The 18,617-nt window shown below is 40.8% G+C and overlaps 1 protein-coding gene across 3 annotated transcripts in view; it reads right to left on the bottom strand.

Annotated features, from left to right (window-relative positions):
* MNAT1 (MNAT1, CDK activating kinase assembly factor) overlaps positions 1 to 7,602 on the bottom strand; it is a 240,507-nt gene extending 232,905 nt beyond the window's left edge. For all 3 annotated transcript variants that reach the window (XM_025392771.1, XM_025392772.1, XM_025392773.1), the window contains exon 1: positions 7,375 to 7,602. In XM_025392771.1, the coding sequence (XP_025248556.1) occupies positions 7,375 to 7,463 (89 nt within the window). In that variant the 5' untranslated portion in view covers positions 7,464 to 7,602. The remainder of the gene's footprint in view (positions 1 to 7,374) is intronic.
* Between the last annotated feature and the right edge of the window lie 11,015 nt (positions 7,603 to 18,617).

The following is an 18,617-nucleotide window of genomic DNA, read 5'->3' as shown; positions in this document are numbered from 1 at the left end:
GGTTGAGTTACACTAAAGGAAGGAAACAATGGGTTCTCCACATATCATTCTAGCAAAGAGTAAAACCAAGCCTACACAAGTTCAAAGTGATCTGCCAGTAACTTAACTACCTGCAAGAATTTTAAAAATCAACACTTTTCACAAAAAGACAAAATCCAGAATTTCTATAATGTACCACCGACAATTAAAAAGTAGTAAACATGCAAAAATAAATAAGAAGAAAAATGTAACCTGCAGTCAATAGAAACCAACCCTGAGATGGCTGGGCGTGATGGCTCACACCTGTAATCCCCACATTTTGGGAGGCTGAGGCATGCAGATCACTTGAGCTCAGGAGTTTGAGACCAGCCTGGGAAACATAGCAAGACCCCAACTCTACTAAAAATTTTAAAAAAGAAAAAAAAAAATGCTGGGCGCGGTGGCTCACACCTGTAATCCCAGCACTTTGGGAGGCCAAGGTGGGCAGACCACGAGGTCAGAAGATCAAGACCATCCTGGCTAACACGGTGAAACTCTGTCTCTACTAAAAATACAAAAAATTAGCCCGGCATGGTGGCGGGTGCCTGTAGTCCCAGCTACTCAGGAGGCTGAGGCAGGAGAATGGCATGAACCTGGGAGGTGGAGCTTGCAGTGAGCTGAGATCACACCACTGCACTCCAGCCTAGGCGACAGAGCGAGACTCCATCTCAAAAAAATAAATAAATAAAATAAAAAATAAAAAAATAAAAATAAATAAAAATTAGCCAGGTGAGGTGCCATGCACCTGTAGCCCTGGCTACTCAGGAGGCTGAGGCAGGAGGATCATTTGAGCCCAGGAGTTATACTACATGGCTTAAAAAAATTTTTTTAAAGTAAATGAATGGAAAAAAAGCATACTATCAAATAGTAAGCACAAGAAAACTGACAGTGCTAAATTATTATCAAATAGAATCTTCAGGAAAAAGCGTATTACAAGACATAAAGAGGGCCATTTCATAATGATAAAAGAAGAAATGTATTAGGAAGGCATAACAATCCCAAATATGTACCTAAGAAAAGAGTTCCAAAATGCATAAAGTACGACAAAACTTACAAGAAAAACTGACAAATCTATAATCATAGTGGAGTAATTCATAAGATGAGTAGATAAAATAAATTAATAAAGATACAGAAGATCTGTGTAATGCTATCAACCAAGATGGGTATGGTAGTATGTACCACATTTATAACTTATACTACACTACACCCAACAACCACAGAATGCATATTCTTTTCAAATGTACAATGATTGTTCACAAAGACAGGCTCTATGCTGGACCATAAGTAAGCTTTCAAAAAACTTCAAAAGACTGAAATTTTATAGAGTTATGTCCTCTTATCACAACAGAAAATTATAAATTAATATCTAGAATGTCCCTTTTCTAAATCTTCCACCTAGAATAAGTGCCTTTTCCTAATTTTCTACCCAGAGGGGGCTCTGTTTCCTAATTTCCACAAAGGTACTGAATAAGATCAGTACATTAAATGACTTAATACCACTTATCATTCTTATCAACAAATAAATTCAAACAATCTGATAAAACTTTTAAACATAACTAACAATTTAGAGGAAATACTGAGAACAGAAGAACATATTTAACAATATCACAAAGATGCAATAAGCAAAATTCAGACTCTTCAGGATAAACTATCCAGTAACATCAGTAAATGAGAAATAGGAGAACAGAAAAATAAAAAGGGAAAAAAGAAAGAGAAAGATCTTAAGTAACTATCACAAAATATTGCCTTTATATATCAGGATGGTAGGTGCTTGATTTTGCTTATCTTGTGCTTTGTGTCTTGTGCGTGTTTAAAGAAAAAAGTAGATTTAGCATGTAAAATTTCCAGAGACAAGTTTTGCCAAGAATGGTTGGGATAGAAATTAATTTTTTTTTTAAGACAGAGTCTTGCTCTGTAGCCTAGGCTGGAGTACAGTGGTATGATCTCAGCTCACTGCAACCTCCACCTCCCAGGTTCAAGTGATTCTCCTGCCTTAGCCTCCCAAGTAGCTGGGATTACAGGCACATGCCACCACATCCGGCTAATTTTTGTATTTTTAGTAGAGAAGGGGTTTCACTATGTTGGCCAGGATGGTCTTGAACTCCTGACCTCAGGTGATCCACCCGCCTCAGCCTCCCAAAGTGCTGGGATTACAGGCATAAGCCACGGCGTCCAACCAGAAATTAAATTATTAAAGCTTGTACTTTAATAAGAATTAGATACCACCACCTCCATATAATTCTATATGCCTTCAGAACGGAAGGCCCATTTCTTGAAATAAGTGGCCTGATAAAGAAAAAAAAAACTACCATTTTCTGTAATTGAGACAATGTTCATCCTTGAACAGAAAAAAAAAAAAAAAAACACGAAATCCAATCTTCTTCTATATGCATACAATCAATTCATTTGTGCATTTGCTAGATTAAATTGATAAGTAGAGAAATATCCTTCTTCAATTGCAAGCAGCTAAGACAGAAAGGTATTTAATAATGTTTCACCTCTTTTCTCTCATCTCTGCTCCTGTATTTTCTCCCTTAAGTAAAACTCCTAGTTAATTTTTCCATAACCCTATAGTTCCTCTTTTATGAAGCACTACTCCTACTCACTTTATCACTTGCCTCCAAAAAGTCTTCGCTACTTGAGGACACGAAAAAAAAAATAAGTTAATAAAATCCTGTGGAAGTCAGCCTTCAAGATAGCCCAGTGATATTCACACCCTTGGTATTCACACTTTTGTGTGTACTCTCCCACATTATAACACTACAATACACCAGAGGTGATGGTATATCACTTCTATCATTAGGTTTTAAAAGGCTCTGCAGCTTCCAGTTCCCTTCCTCTCTCCCTTTCTCTCTTCCCCGCTCCATCTCCCCAACCTTCCTCACCTCTGCTCATATCATTAGTTCTGGGAGAAGCCACGTCATAAGTAGACCTATGGAAGAGTCCATGGGGAGGAACTGAAGCCTCCTGAAAAGAGCCACATGAGTGACCTTGGAAACGGATACCCCAGGCCCAGTCAAGTCCAGACTGCAGTCCTAGCCAACAACTTGACTACAACATCGTAAGACTGAGCCTGAGTCATTCAGCAAAATAATACCTGCTCCTCTCAAGCTAACAATCATATTATTAAAATGCCTATATTCAATCCCATGAAATACATGCTATAAAAACCCAAAGAAGTATCAAAAAAATTTTTCATTAAGAGCCAAGATGAGGTCGGGGACAGTGGCTCACACCTGTAATCTCAGCACTTTGGGAGGCCGAGGCAGGCAGATCACCTGAGTTTGGGAGTTCAAGACCAGCCTGACCAACATGGAGAAACCCCGTCTCTACTAAAACTACAAAATTAGCCGGGCGTAGTGGTGCATCTCTGTAATCCCAGCTACTCGGGAGGCTGAGAAAGGATAATTGCTTGAACCCGGGAGGCGGAGGTTGCGGTAAGCTATCACACCATTGCACTCCAGCCTGGGCAACAACAGCAAAACTCCATCTCAGGCCGGGCATGGTGGTTCATGCCTGTAATCTCAACACTTTGGGAGGATGGATGTGGCTGGATCACCAAGTTAGTGGTTTGAGACCAGCCTGGCCAACACAGTGAAACCCCCATCTCTACTAAAAATACAAAAATTAGCCGAGCATGGTGGCATGCACCTGTAATCCCAGCTACTTGGGAGTCTGAGGCAGAAGAAGCACTTGAACCTGAGAGATGGAGGTTGCAGTGAGCCAAGATCATGCCACTGCACTCCAGCTTGGGTGACAGAACAAGACTTCATCTCAAAAAAAAAAAAAAAACCCAAGATGTTTTTCTTATCAGAAAAGCATCTGATAAGATGCTTTTAAACATCTTTTAAAATGCAAGATTTTAAAAAATACTATTACCCAGTATTGGCAATAGGAATCTCCATACAGTTGTTGGGAACATAACATAATTGACAAGATCTTTTTTTTTTTTTTAAGATAGGGTTTCCCGCCGGGCGCGGTGGCTCAAGCCTGTAATCCCAGCACTTTGGGAGGCCGAGGCGGGTGGATCACGAGGTCAGGAGATCGAGACCATCCTGGCTAACATGGTGAAACCCCGTCTCTACTAAAAATACAAAAAACTAGCCGGGCGTGGTGGCGGGCGCCTGTAGTCCCAGCTACTCGGAGGCTGAGGCGGGAGAATGGCGTGAACCCGGGAGGTGGAGCTTGCAGTGAGCCGAGATCGCGCCACCGCACTCCAGCCTGGGCGACAGAGCGAGACTCCGTCTCAAAAAAAAAAAAAAAAAAAAAAAAAAAAAAAAAAAAGATAGGGTTTCCCTATGTTGTCCAAGTTGGTCTGGAACTGCTGGGCTCAAGCAATCCTCCCTCCTCAGCCCCCAAGTAGCTAGGATTACAGGTAGGCACAACCATGCCTGTCTTGACATAATCTTTTTTGAGAACAACCGGGCCATATTTATCAAATTTAAAAGCCAGAAACTCTGACCCAACAATTCTACTACTGGACATTACCCTGTGATTTTTACCTGTTATATCTTATGATATACTGGCCTAAGTGCTCAAAGATATATATATAAAGATATCAAAGATATAAATATATGCATATTTATGGATGGTTACTCCAGGGAAAAACTGGAAAATTAAATAAATATTAATTTTTAAAATTTGGGTAAATAAATTATATTTGAACAATGGACTACTATCAAATTGTTAAAAGAAAAAAACATATGCATATTGATCTAGAGAGATTATCCAATATACATAATGAAAAAAGCAAGGAAATATATACATATATACACACATATATATGTTTCTGCTATATTCCTGTTTATGCTAAAGGAAGAAAAAGTTTTCTACCCAAATGCACACATGTTTACATATGCATAGAAAATATCTGAAAATATACACAAACAACCTAAAAGTTGTCACCTCTGGAGAAGTGAACCACGAAACTTTTTTTTTTTTTTTTTTTTTTTTTTTTTTTTTTTTTTTTTTTTTTGACAGAGTCTTGCTCGGTTGCCAGGTTGGAGTGCAGTGGCACAATCTCAGCTCACTGCAAGCTCCGCCTCCTGGGGTGAACCACAAAAATGTTTACCTTTCACTTAATAATTTAGGTTGCTTTTATTATTGTTTATATAATTTTAATTTTTTTAAATGATTGCCAAAAAAATCAGTGAGTTCTCTCCTCCATTCAGAAACAGCAGTGTGTTAGCTTAGATTAAAGTACTTCTTTAAAAAGATGACTAATTAGATAGTCAACATGCTAAAGAAAATTACAACAGAGTCGTTATAATCAAAGCTGTATTTTCATGTTTTATAGTGTACCGAAATCATTTAAAGCTAATCATTATTGTGCAAGTATTTCATAGCAGGCCAAGTAAGTCCTGTTTTAATTTTATTTCTGCTTACCACCCATGCCACACGCAAAGAATATTAATAATAAAATAGCCAATATATAGTAAACAAATATTATGTGACAGAAACTCTACTAAATATCTCTAAATATTTTACATATATTATTTAATACTTAAGGACCATGATACAAGCAGCACTATTTTCTCTATTGTACAAACAAGAAAAACTGCTAACAAAGAGTTAGTCATTTGCCTAAGGCCACAGAGCCAGTAAAAGAATGTGAAATCAGACAGGCTCATTCCAAAGCTTGTTCTCTCAGCCAGTATGCTACAGCCTTTTACTCATTTTGTTCACATTTCAAGTCAAAAAAGGACTGTAAAATGCAGCCTGTTATCTAACAGGTTAGCAAATTAATCAGATTAAATGCAACACCAGAATGAATTAGACAAAAGTCTTAACTCTTAGACCTTAACAAAAAGGGCTGAGGACACAACAAAAGCAATTTCAATTAAAATAAATATTTTATAATTGCCTAATGAAAATGCCATTTATGTTAACTGAAATCGTATAATCCTCCCTGAATGCTAATTGCTGCTAGGCCAGAAAATTACATTTAGCATCCTTCTGGTAAATTACATTTAGTTAGCATCCTTCCCAAAAAAAAAACTCTCTTTCCTGTTCCACTTTCCTGTTTCCACTATAACAAACCTGATAAAGAAAAATGGAGAGAAATTGAACGAAATCTCTCTAAAAACAGTCTATCTACAGTGTTTTCCACATAGAATTCCCTTTTCCATGCATTCTTCTTGATTACTTTTACCTTACTTCTAATTTTAAACCATTCAATCACAGCTCTACTATACTTCCTTTGCAGAGTAAAGCAAAGGAAAATAAAGATTAGAAAAGTTAAGTAAACTAATAAATCCCATATAATAATTATAGCTACAGCTAATCATGTAATTTATGCTTACCTAAAGACCCTGTCATTGCTCTACATTTTTGTCAGCATTTGGGGGTTGGGAGGAGACCTTGTCTACACACTGTAGATTATCCATTATTTTTTGCCTCCAATAAACCTCAAAGAAACTACAGGAATATGTGCTCACCATTACATGGCACCTTTTTATCCCAAAGTGCTTTCTAGAACCACCTTCACTAAACCACATCTGACAAGAAATCTGGCAAGAAACACTTTGACCAATCCCTGTTTCAAAATACACAAACTCAACCTCCCTCCTTCTACCCCCTTCCCTTGAAAATGGGCGTTCTAAAGTCAGACTTCCTGGGTTCCAGTTCTCTCAAGGCCCACTTAATAAGGGCCCTTGAGCAGTCTCGATTTCCTTCCCTGTGAAATGGAAATACCAGTACCTACTTCATGGGACTGTTGTAGGAATGAACTGAGATAATTCATGGTAAGGCGCTTAGAACACTGACTGGCACAAAATGTGCACTCAAATGCCAGCCATTATTATATCTTCAAAATTAACTACCTAGAGTCCGGGTTTTCTTCATTTTAATGATGGGAGTCTAACCGAACTCCATCAGGACAAGTGGGCATACACATAGGGTTTTTTAATTAACTCATACAATAAATAGCAGCAGTATATACTCAAGCAAATTTTAAGTTTTCATAGCACTTTCGCACTTTTTCAATAAAAACATTTCATATGAAATAAACCCTCCAATCCCCCACGCTTTTAATCAGCGATGTCTAGAGCCCAATAAACACCACAAAGCCTGGAAATACAGTCGGGATACTACTCATTGGCTATGGAGGAGGGAACCTGACAAACTGCTGGGAGCCACACTGAGAACCCGCAGTTCAAAGCATGCCAGAGCCGCTCGGGGCTAGCGGCTACTGTCCATTTAAAGCCACAACGCCGTCTTTTCCCATTTCCTCACCAATGTTGAAACTAACAACGCCAACGCCCTTTGCTCCCACTAAGACGAGGCCTAGCATCTCCTGGCCCTCTCCTCCCACCCAGCACGTCTCTCCCCCAGGGAATCCACTGCCGCCCAACTCACAGAGTGTGTCCGCACACATTCACCATCAGCTTCAAGGAAGGGTTCCGATATTTGGTGGTCTTACACCGAGGGCAACCCTGATCGTCCATGGCGGTTTCCCTCCTACAGACTCCCCCGGGCGCCTGCTTCAGCCACAGCCACCTTACAAGCCCCCTCAGACGCGACCAAGCAGGTTCCTACCAACAGGCGCTTGGCAGAGATGGTCCCTTCGCGAAAGAGCACCGGCCAGGGGCGAGGCGCTGCAACACAAACGTTCCGGCAGTCAGTTCCCCGGTCTTGCATCTAGAGCTTGGTCTTAGCCTTCCGTAAAGCAACTTAATACCTTGAATTTGACAGGGGAACTTTTAAAATGGCAAATTAAACACAAATCCGTGTCTCCACGCACCCAGTTGCGTTTTTCAAGGTACTGTGTCACAATTAGGAAGATAAATTCCATCTTGTTCTGTCTGGAAACATTCCCATGATTTCAAAGACTTATGAGCAGAGTACTTATTTTCTTTTGGACCACTTAATAGCCTGTGCTTTATACTTCTTTATAATTGCATAGTCATGTAAGCTCGGCTGATAATATGCATTCGCAGATACAAAATTTGAAAAAGCTATCTACTCCCCCATCAGACAGTATTTATTTCCCAAAATACCTAGGATAAAATCATATAAGAATACATACAGAAGAATTTAGTTCAGCAATTCCAAGATCTGATAGCCTGAATATCTATGTAAATTGTAAACCATGTTCATCACATTTATCAAGAAGGCAAATTGAAGTCTGTAAACAGCTCTATTAAATACTAAACTTTCCCACTGTAAAGGACACATCTTATTCATCTCCAAAATAAAGATTTGTTGATACTTAATAAGTAGACTAAGTGAAGAATTAATGAATGACTATCAAACAATAGTGTAATGTGAAAATTTTAGTGTCATTTTTGTAACCACCTTCACCTGACCCAAACTCCATCAGAAGGCAATATGAAAACAAGATTTTTGGCCGGGCGCGGTGGCTCAAGCCTGTAATCCCAGCACTTTGGGAGGCCGAGATGGGCGGATCATGAGGTCAGGAGATCGAGACCATCCTGGCTAACACGGTGAAACCCCGTCTCTACTAAAAAATACAAAAAACTAGCCGGGCGAAGTGGCGGGTGCCTGTAGTCCCAGCTACTGGGGAGGCTGAGGCAGGAGAATGGCGTGAACCCGAGAGGAGGAGCTTGCAGTGAGCTGAGATCCGGCCACTGCACTCCAGCCTGGGCGACAGAGCGAGACTCCGTCTCAAAAAAAAAAAGAAAAAGAAAACAAGATTTTTCAACTAATCTTATACAATGAATATGAGCTATAAACATTTATAGTAATTTTAACTCATCATAGAACTTGTGTTCTTTTCAATAAAAACATAAAAAGGAACATTCCAACTCACATTTTTAAACAGTGAACCTGGTAGGCAACCCAAAACCCAATACAGTTGGGATTTCCATGGGTATGGAGAGGGACGCTGACAAACAGCTGGATACCACACCCAGGAACGAGCAGATCAAAGCAGGCTGTGACAGAGCTTTACATTAGTATGAAGACATCAAGGATTCATCTAGTAAATAAACCATATCATCTCTTTGATCATCATATTGTTCCTCAACAGGAGTTAACCAAATGTAAACTTACTAAAATAGGTAACACAAAATACTATGCTACTATGCTGACCTGGAGGCTTATTATGCTGCTGCTATTGTCTTATCGAAAGACCACATCCAAGGCCGGGCGCGGTGGCTCCAGCCTGTAATCCCAGCACTTTGGGAGGCCGAGGCGGGTGGATCACGAGGTCAGGAGATCGAGACTGTCCTGGATAACATGGTGAAACCCCGTCTCTACTAAAAATACAAAAAACTAGCCGGGCGTGGTGGCGGGCGCCTGTAGTCTCAGCTACTTGGGAGGCTGAGGCGGGAGAATGGCGTGAACCGGGAGGCGGAGCTTGCAGTGAGCCGAGATCACGTCACTGCACTCCAGCCTGGCAGCACAGCGAGACTCCGTCTCAAAAAAAAAAAAAAAAAAAAAAAAAGAAAGACCACATCCAGACCAGTTACATGATTCAGAGTGAAGCTCTTCAAGAACAAAGGCCACTCTAGTACCTTTATATTTCAACAGAACAGGAAACTTATGTTGAAAGAATGAACATGTTATATGTGCAAATAAAATTTGTAGCCAATACTACATTGAGGTCATCCACTCAGATGGCATTATAGTTTAATGCCACTAGGACAGTTTTTGTTTGTTTGCTTGTTTGTTTTGAAACAGGGTCTCCTGTTGCCCAGGCTGGAGTGTAGTGGCCCGATCGTAATTCATAGCAGCCTTGAACTCCTAGGCTCAAGTCACCCTCCCACCTCAGCCTTCTAAGTAGCTGGGACTACAGGTGCTAGCCACCAGTCCCAGCTAATGTTTTTTTTTTTTTTTTTAAGAAATGGGATCTCACTATGTTGCCCAGGCTGGTCTTGAATTCCTGGGCTCAAGCAGTCCTCCTACCTCAGGCTCCCAAAGTGCTGGGATTACAGGCATGAGCTACCATGCCCAGCTATCCAGGACAGTTTTAATTATGTCTTTGAAGATGAGACCCCAACCACATTGTGAAGTGAATTGCTTTTCCTTTCTCCCGAAACTTAAGATTAAGGCAAAGAAAGCACTAAAGATTGTGAGAAGTAGCATTGCTACAAGCTTTATCCTTTTCCTAGGTGGGAAACTACTAACTTGGAAGGATGGTAGCAACAGCTGACTTGGAAATCTGTCAGATAAGCTTTACTTATGGACCTAAAGACAGTAGAAAATAGCACTTACAGATTTGGTCTCTAGTACCAAGAGAGCTGAATTCAAGTGCTGGCTTTATCACATGATTTATATGACCTCAAGCCTCAGTTTTCCCAATTCTAAGTTCAGGATAGTACTTGTAAAGAATAAAAGATACTTCATTTAAAGTACATAGCATAAAGTAAGAGCTTAGTAACTGCTGGCCATTATTAATAGTAGCATTAGTATAGTGGCAGTAGTATTATCTAAAAGAGGCGGGATAATACAATAACAAGAGCCCAGCCTTCTTTTACATCAGTCAGACCTGTGTTTGAAGCAAATTTCCAATCCTCTCTTACCTCAGTTTCCTTCCTGCATATAATACACTTCATTAAATTGCTGTAATATTTAAATTACATGACATAGACATATATAAAGGCCCTACTATATTAGGGCCTCATACATTACAGAAACTCTGAAATGCACATCATTATCACTGGTGGGGATCAATAACATGGAATGGTCAGAGCTTTGAGGCGGAAAGCACTGACAGCACCAGGTTCTTAATTAAAATGGAACCTCAGCCTATGTAGAAAACCACCAAACTCAAGTTTCCTACATTTCTTTTTTTTTTTTTTTAGGAGAAAATAATTTGTCATCCATAATATATAATTTTGAAAGATTAAAAACACATGCATCTCAACACAAATTTTATTTAGGTTCTTTTTTTTATTATTATTATACTTTAAGTTCTAGGGTACATGTGCACAATATGCAGGTTTGTTACATATGTATACATGTGCCGTTTTGATTTACTGTACCCATTAACTCATCATTTACATTAAGTATTTCTCCTAATGCTATCCCTCCCCCATCTCCCCATCCCATGACAGGCCCCGGTGTGTGATATTCCCTGCCCTATGTCCAAGTGTTCTCAGTGTTCAGTTCCCACCTACGAGTGAGAACATGTGGTGTTTGGTTTTCTGTCCTTGCGATAGTTTGCTCAGAATGATGGTTTCCAGTTTCATCCATGTCGCTACAAAGGACATGAACTCATCCTTTTTTATGGCTGCATAGTATTCCATGGTATATTTGTACCACATTTTCTTAATCCAGTCTATCATTGATGGACATTTGGGTTGGTTCCAACTCTTTGCTATTGTGAATAGTGCCGCAATAAACATACATGTGCATGTGTCTTTATAGAAGCATGATTTATAATCCTTTGAGTATATACCCAGTAATGGGATGGCTGAGTCAAATGGTATTTCTAGTTCTAGATCCTTGAGGAATCGCCACACTGTCTTCCACAATGGTGGAACTAGTTTACACTCCCACCAACAATGTAAAAGCATTCCTATTTCTCCACATCCTCTCCAGCACCTGTTGTTTCCTGACTTTTTAATGATCGTCATTCTAACTGGAGTGAGATGGTATCTCATTGTGGTTTTGATTTCCATTTCTCTGATGACCAGTGGTGATGAGCATTTTTTCATGTGTCTATTGGCAGCATGAATGTTTTCTTTTGAAAAATGTCGGTTCATATCCTTTGCCCACTTTTTGATGGGGTTGTTTGGTTTTTTCTTGTAAATTGGTTTAAGTTCTTTGTAGATCCTGGATATTAGCCCTTTGTCAGATGAGTAGATTGCAAAAATTTTCTCCCACTCTGTAGGTTGCCTGTTCACTCTGACGGTAGTTTCTTTTGCCGTGCAGAAGCTCTTTGGTTTAATTAGATCCCATTTGTCAATTTTGGCTTTTGTTGCCATTGCTTTTGGTGTTTTAGTCATGAAGTCCTTGCCCATGCCTATGTCCTGAATGGTATTGCCTAGGTTTTCTTCTAGGGTTTTTATGGTTTTAGGTCTAACATTTAAGTCTTTAATCCATCTTGAATTAATTTTTGTATAAGGTGTAAGGAAGGGATCCAGTTTCACCTTTCTACATATAGCTAGCCAGTTTTCCCAGTAGCATTTATTAAATAGGGAATCCTTTTCCCGTTTCTTTTTTTTGGTCAGGTTTGTCAAAGAGCAGATGGTTGTAGATGTGTGGCGTTATTTCTGAGGCCTCTGTTCTGTTCCATTGGTCTATACGTTTCTGAAGACAGCTGAGTCCCAAAAGTGGAAAAATTGAGGCCTTTATTTCTCTTCCCAAGTCTGCTCATCCTCTAGCATTCCTACCTCAGTTAACAGTAGATTCTATGGGAATGGGACAGTGTTTCTCAAATGCAGACCTTCTTTTCCAGCCCCAAGGCTATGGATCCAGGTTGTGCTTTACTCATCAGAAGAGGATACTTACTATTTTCTCCCTTTACTAAGGATAGCATCTCTGCCCCACTTCTTTTGGGAAATAGTCCCCCACCCCACATGTATGTGGTTCTGCTAGGTCTGCTGATCACAATGCTTGCCCCCGGCACAGGGGTTGGCATGATACCTTTATTGGCTGTGAACTTCCTCAGGAACCAGAAACTCCAGTTGAACTGGCCTAGGCAAAACGTTGAATTTCTTGGATCACAATACCAAACAATGTGAAGAGCAGGAGTGCAGCTGGCTGGACTTGAAGACCTGCTATCCCATTTCACTTGCCTCTGTCTTTCTCATCAGTTTAGTTTTCAAAGGAGCTTTCTCCAAAACCTTGGAAACATGGCTCCCAGTAGCTCCCAGCTCACATTTTACAGTTTCATCAAAGAGGCTCTGCTGCTTTTCCCTTACTGCCAATATGAACAATTCTTCCCTAGGCCAGTTCAAGTGTCTCTGGTTCCTGGGGAAATTCATATCACCATAAAAAAGTAAGAGGGCTGCTATGCTTGGGAGATGACTAGAGTCTGGCATTCAGTCTCTGCCAGGACGTCTTCTCTCCACTGTAGCCCATATGACTCACTAGGTCACTCTCCATCTCACCCACTGCTTATCAGTGTCCTAAACATGCAGATACCTTGGTCACTGAGAATTCCCAAGCATTATATCTAAGATTCCCTCTACTAGTCTTACTTTATTCTTCCAGTACAAGTTTGAAAACCCCCAGCAAAAGATTGAGTGTTTTGGGGCAAGTGCACAACCTGGGTCATCAATGGTGGCCATGATATGACACACAGACATCACCACTGTATGTCCCACAGCAAACAGCATTTAATTCAAAGTCCTTCATAATTTGTCTCCAACATATCTTTTAAGCTAATATCCCACATTTACATACAACCCACACTCCAGACGCACTGGATTATTCTCTATTTCAGAAATATACCACACACCTTCATGGCTCCATGCTTTTCTCATTCTGTTTCCTCTGCTTCTCATTAACCTTTATCCTTGTCCTCTCAAAATTATTGTCCTTAAAGACCCAGCTAAAAACTCACTCCCAATTGCCCTCCTCCTCTCAAAATCAGACTCTTTATCCTCACCAATCCCATATCCTGTATTGTTACTTATCAATGTCTTATCTCCCCCACAAAATTTTAAGCTCCTCAGGAACAGAGACCTCAATATATTTATCTTTCTATCCTTTGGTACCAAAACACAGTGCCTTGAACTTAGGGCTCAATAAGTGTTTGGCAAATATATGATCCTTCAGAAATATTCACTACATATCATCAACCATCACTAAATAACAATGGATGGGAGATAACTTTAGAACCTAATTTCTCTAATACACTGATAGTACCAGTACACATGCTTTTTGTTTTCCCCTGGGACAGGGTCTCACTCTGTGTCCAGGCTAGAGCTCAGTGGCATGATCACGGCTCACTGCAGCCCTGTCTCAGGTAATCCTCCCACCTCAGCCTCACATGTAGCTAGGACTACAGGTGAGTGCCACCACACCCAGCTAATTTTTGTATTTTTTGTAGAGATGGGGTTTCACCATGTTAACCCAGGATGGTCTCGAACTCTTGGGCTCAAGCAATCCATCCACCTGGGCCTCCCAAAGTGCTGGGATTACAGGTGTGAGCCACCACACCCAGCCCAAACTCACTGATGAAAGAAGAAATCTCCATTCTTGATGGCAAAACCATCAAATATATTCAAGCAGAGTGTAAGATTTTGTGCTGCACCGGATTTTCTTCAATATACTAAAATGGCCAAAGATTTTTACCTACACTCCTCACTATCTTCAAGCTGGAAGGAAAAGACACCTTGGGAGGCCAAGGCGGGCAGATCACGAGGTCAGGAGATCGAGACCATCCTGGCTAACATGGTGAACCCCCATCTCTACTAAAAATACAAAAAAAATTAGCCAGGCGTGGTGGCAGGCACCTGTAGTCCCAGCTACTCGGGAGGCTGAGGCAGGAGAATGGCGTGAACCCGGGAGGCGGAGCTTGCAGTGAGCTGAGATGCGCCACTGCACTCCAGCCTGGGCAACAGAGCGAGACTCCAACTCAAAAAAAAAAAACAAGCAGCTTGGTTTTCTTCTCTTCACTCTCACACAATCCCAGCCTCAATCCTGTTTTTCCAAATCACAACACAGATAGATTTTTATTTTTATTTTAGATTCAGGGGGTACATGTCTAGGTTTGTTACATGGATATATTGCACGATGTTGAGGTTTAAGCTTCTACTGAACCTTCAACCAAATAGTGAACATAGTACCCAATAGGTAGTTTTTCAACCCTTGACCCCCTTCGTCCCTCCCACCAATTTTGGAGTCCCCAGTGTCTGTTGTTCCCATTTTTATGTCCATGTGTACCCAATGTTTAGCTCCTACCTTCCCCCGCGCCCCCCATCATCCAGGCAGCAGCCTCAAACTCCTGGACGCAAGCAATCCTTCCACTTCAGCCTGCCAGGTAGCTGCGACTACAAACACTCACCACCATGCCCAGCTAATTTTTTTAATTTTTTTGTAGAGACAGGGTCTCACTATGTTGCCCAGGCTGTTCACAAACTCCTAGCCTCAAGCTATCCTCCCAGATTGGCCTCCCAAAGCACTGGGATTACAGGCATGAGCCACTACACCCGACCTAGCTCCCACTTATAAATAACATGCGGTATTTGGTTTTCTGTTTTTGCATTAATTCACTTAAGACAACAGCTTCCCACAGCAACCATGTTTCTACAAAGGACATGATTTCATTCTTTTTTATAGCTGTGTAGTATTCCATGAACAACACAGTTTTAGACAGCATATCAGTACAACAGACTTAATGTTCACAGCATGGCACACATAGGAAATAGAAGCAAGTATTCATCTATTTTACAACCCATTTGGCAAAACCAGTGCTCTGAGATAAACTCTACACACCCTCAGGTCTAGTATTCCATTCTAATGTAACTGACCATGTTTGAGTCTACTTTGAATTGCTGGCAGAATGAGCTCTGAGTGTCAACCGACTACAGGACCCTGGATCTTGGTGTGGATTTCACAGCTGGTCCTACTGGAGGTATGGAATACCAATGTAGCTAGCTACAGGCTACAGATGTCATAAAAAGCCACTGTTGCTTCTATATAATCTGTTGAACTTGATGCTCTAGAGGCAAATATACAGAAGACATGCAGAAGCCCAGTAAGTGGTTTTCCAAGTCAATGCACTATATTTGGTTGATAATAATTATGAAGCAGACTCCTGTGACCTGGTTTGGGATGGCCCTAAACACAGCCAAAGGAATTTTAGTAGGCATGCACAACTAAAAAGTCTCCTACTTTGCAATATCAGGAAGAAGATAACAAACATTTACCAAGGATTAATTACTCAGCAGGTGCTTTCTGGCACATCTTATCTCATTTAATCCTCACAACAACTTAGTCTACTTTTTATAGTCAAGTAGCTAATAAATGGCAGAGCTAGGATTAAACCTGTGTCTATCTATTTGATCCTCAAATCCACATCCTTTCCACTAAACCACACCATATCCTGTCTACTTTGTTCTGACAAATGTGCTTTAAAATTTCAAGGAATTAAATGCAACATGGTCTCCTGGATTGGATCATAAGACAGAAAACAGACATTAATGGAAAAAAAAAAAAAACTGGTGAAATTCAAATAAAGTCTAGAAGTTAATAAAAATGCACCAATGTTAATTTGTTTAGATAAATATATCATTATAATGTAAGATGTTAAAATTAAAGGGAACTAGGTGAAAGGAAGTAGAAACTCTACTATTTTGGTAACTTTTCTGTAAATCGAAATCATTCCAAAATAAAAAATATTTTTAAAAAAAAATTTGGCCAGGTGTGGTGGCTCATGCCTGTAATCCCAGCCCTCTGGGATACTGAGGTGGGCGGATCACTTGAGGTCAGGAATTCAAGACCAGCCTGGCCAACATGGTGAAACCCCATCTCTACTAAAAATACAAAAATTAGCTGGGTGTGGTGGCAGGGGCCTGTAATCCCAGCTACTCGAGAGGCCGATGCAGGAGAATCACTTGAACCCAGGAGGCGGAGGTTGCAGTGAGCTGAGATCATACCACTGCACTCCAGCCTGGGCATCAGAGAGAGACCCTGTCTCAAACAAAAACAAACAAACAAGCAAACAAAAATTCAAGGAAGTTCTGAATCTCAGTTATTGTCCTGAAGCTTGGTACGTAACTGGATATTTCCAGTGGCGTAGAAACACATGGTCTTGGCCGGGCATGGTGGCTCACGCCTGTGATCCCAGCACTTTGGGAGGCTGAGGCGGGCGGATCACAAGGTCAGGAGATGGAGACCATCCTGGCTAACATGGTGAAACCCCATCTCTACTAAAAATATAAAAAATTAGCCACGCATGGTGGCATGGGCCTGTAGTCCCAGCTACTCAGGAGGCTGAGGCAGGAGAATTGCTTGAACCTGGGAGGCAGAGGTTGCAGTGAGCTGAGATGACGCCACTGCACTCCAGCCTGGGCAACAGAGTGAGACTTCATCTCAAAAAAATAAATAAATAAAAAATATGGTCTTTTCTGTTATTATAAATTTTAAATCTACCAGAGATGTCAACATATTAGGGCAATGCAAAAACAAGTTAAATCCTACATCAAATGACATCTTGGTTGACCAGCAACAAAATAAAGCCTGTCTATAAAAAAAGAAAATCTCACCAAGTTTATCATGACAGTAGGTGACCTAGTCAGCTGCTTTGTAATATGCTGAAGTAGGCAGATATGAGTAGCTGGGAAGCAGACACAATACAAGGCCACCCTGAAGTAAAGGTTAGGATGATGTCATTAAAATGTTGAATTTTGAGAGGCTGAGGTGGGCAGATCACGAGGTCAGGAGATCGAGATCATCCTGGCTAACACAGTGAAACCCCGTCTCTACTAAAAAAATACAAAAAATTAGCCGGGTTTGGTGGCGGGCACCTGTAGTCCCAGCTGCTTGGGAGGCTGAGGCAGGAGAATGGCACAAACTTGGCAGACGGAGCTTGCAGTGAACCGAGATCGCGCCACTGCACTCCAGCCTGAGTGACAGAGCGAGACTCCGTCACAAAAAAAAAAAAAAAAAAAAAAAAAGGGTTGAATTTTGAGAAAGAGCAGCAGCAGGCAAACCCAACTGACCTACAGTAATCAAAGAAGCAGAAATGGATTATCCTTTTTGGAATTAAGATCTCGTGCAAATTACAAAGGAAAGAGACACAACTGCAAACAACAAAAGACTCTACCCCCACTTCAGCATCAAACCAGAGGGCAATCTTCCATCTGTCTATGCTGTGGAAAAGGGCTTCTGATCCTGCACTGATCTAGATGACACCCGCACATACAGTGTTTCTACTCTATCGTCTTTAAAAAATAACTATTCATATACTTACATTAAAAATGTTCATGTAGAAAACTTAAATTTCCATATCGTTAGTATAATTTAAAGCTTAGATCTCTTCCACACGACTCATCCAGGATAAACATATGGTTTAATATTCTACATGTTTAATTATATCATGTTCAACTCAGTTGGGTTGCCAACCCTCCATGTGGCTTAAGGTTAAGTACATTTTTTGAAGGCTTCTTGTTTTTGTCTTCTCAGTGGGTTATTTATGCTGCTAATTATAAGGTTTTCAAGCATTTTTCCCCCTTTGGAATTTTAATTTACTTTAAATGCTTGCCCCTTAGAACATTTCCTAGTGTTATTTTATTTTTGACCCTTTCGAATACAAAATCCTTGATAAAGACATCCAAAAAGAGGGGGAATGGGGAACAGGGAGATAGTGGGGGGCTTCTGAATTGTCCTCTTAAGTTTTGTCATCTAGATGCTGAGGGTGGTCTCTTTGTTAAAAATTTATCTAGACCTTAAGGCCACACAATTAATATTCCCTCTGGAATCGTAGGGCCTCTCTTTGAAAGAGTTGTCCAGTTTTCAGGCCACATTAGGTAATTTCCCGCCCAGGAGCGTGGTTTGGAAAGAATGTCGGTGTTTTCCTTCAGGTATAGGTGCCTGGGGGTCAGGGGGAGAGGGAAAGGCAAGGGGTGGAGTGGGAGGCGGGTGATCGACAGGGATAGAAACGGTGTCTCCTCCTCCCCCTGAATGCGAAATAGCCAATGAGGTGGCTCGGCCGGGCCTGCCCGGCCGCCACTGCCATATAG

This window comes from Theropithecus gelada, chromosome 7b (assembly GCF_003255815.1).
Source record: "Theropithecus gelada isolate Dixy chromosome 7b, Tgel_1.0, whole genome shotgun sequence".
Taxonomy (NCBI): Eukaryota; Metazoa; Chordata; class Mammalia; order Primates; family Cercopithecidae; genus Theropithecus; species Theropithecus gelada.
This window is presented reverse-complemented; position numbering and strand designations above follow the sequence as displayed.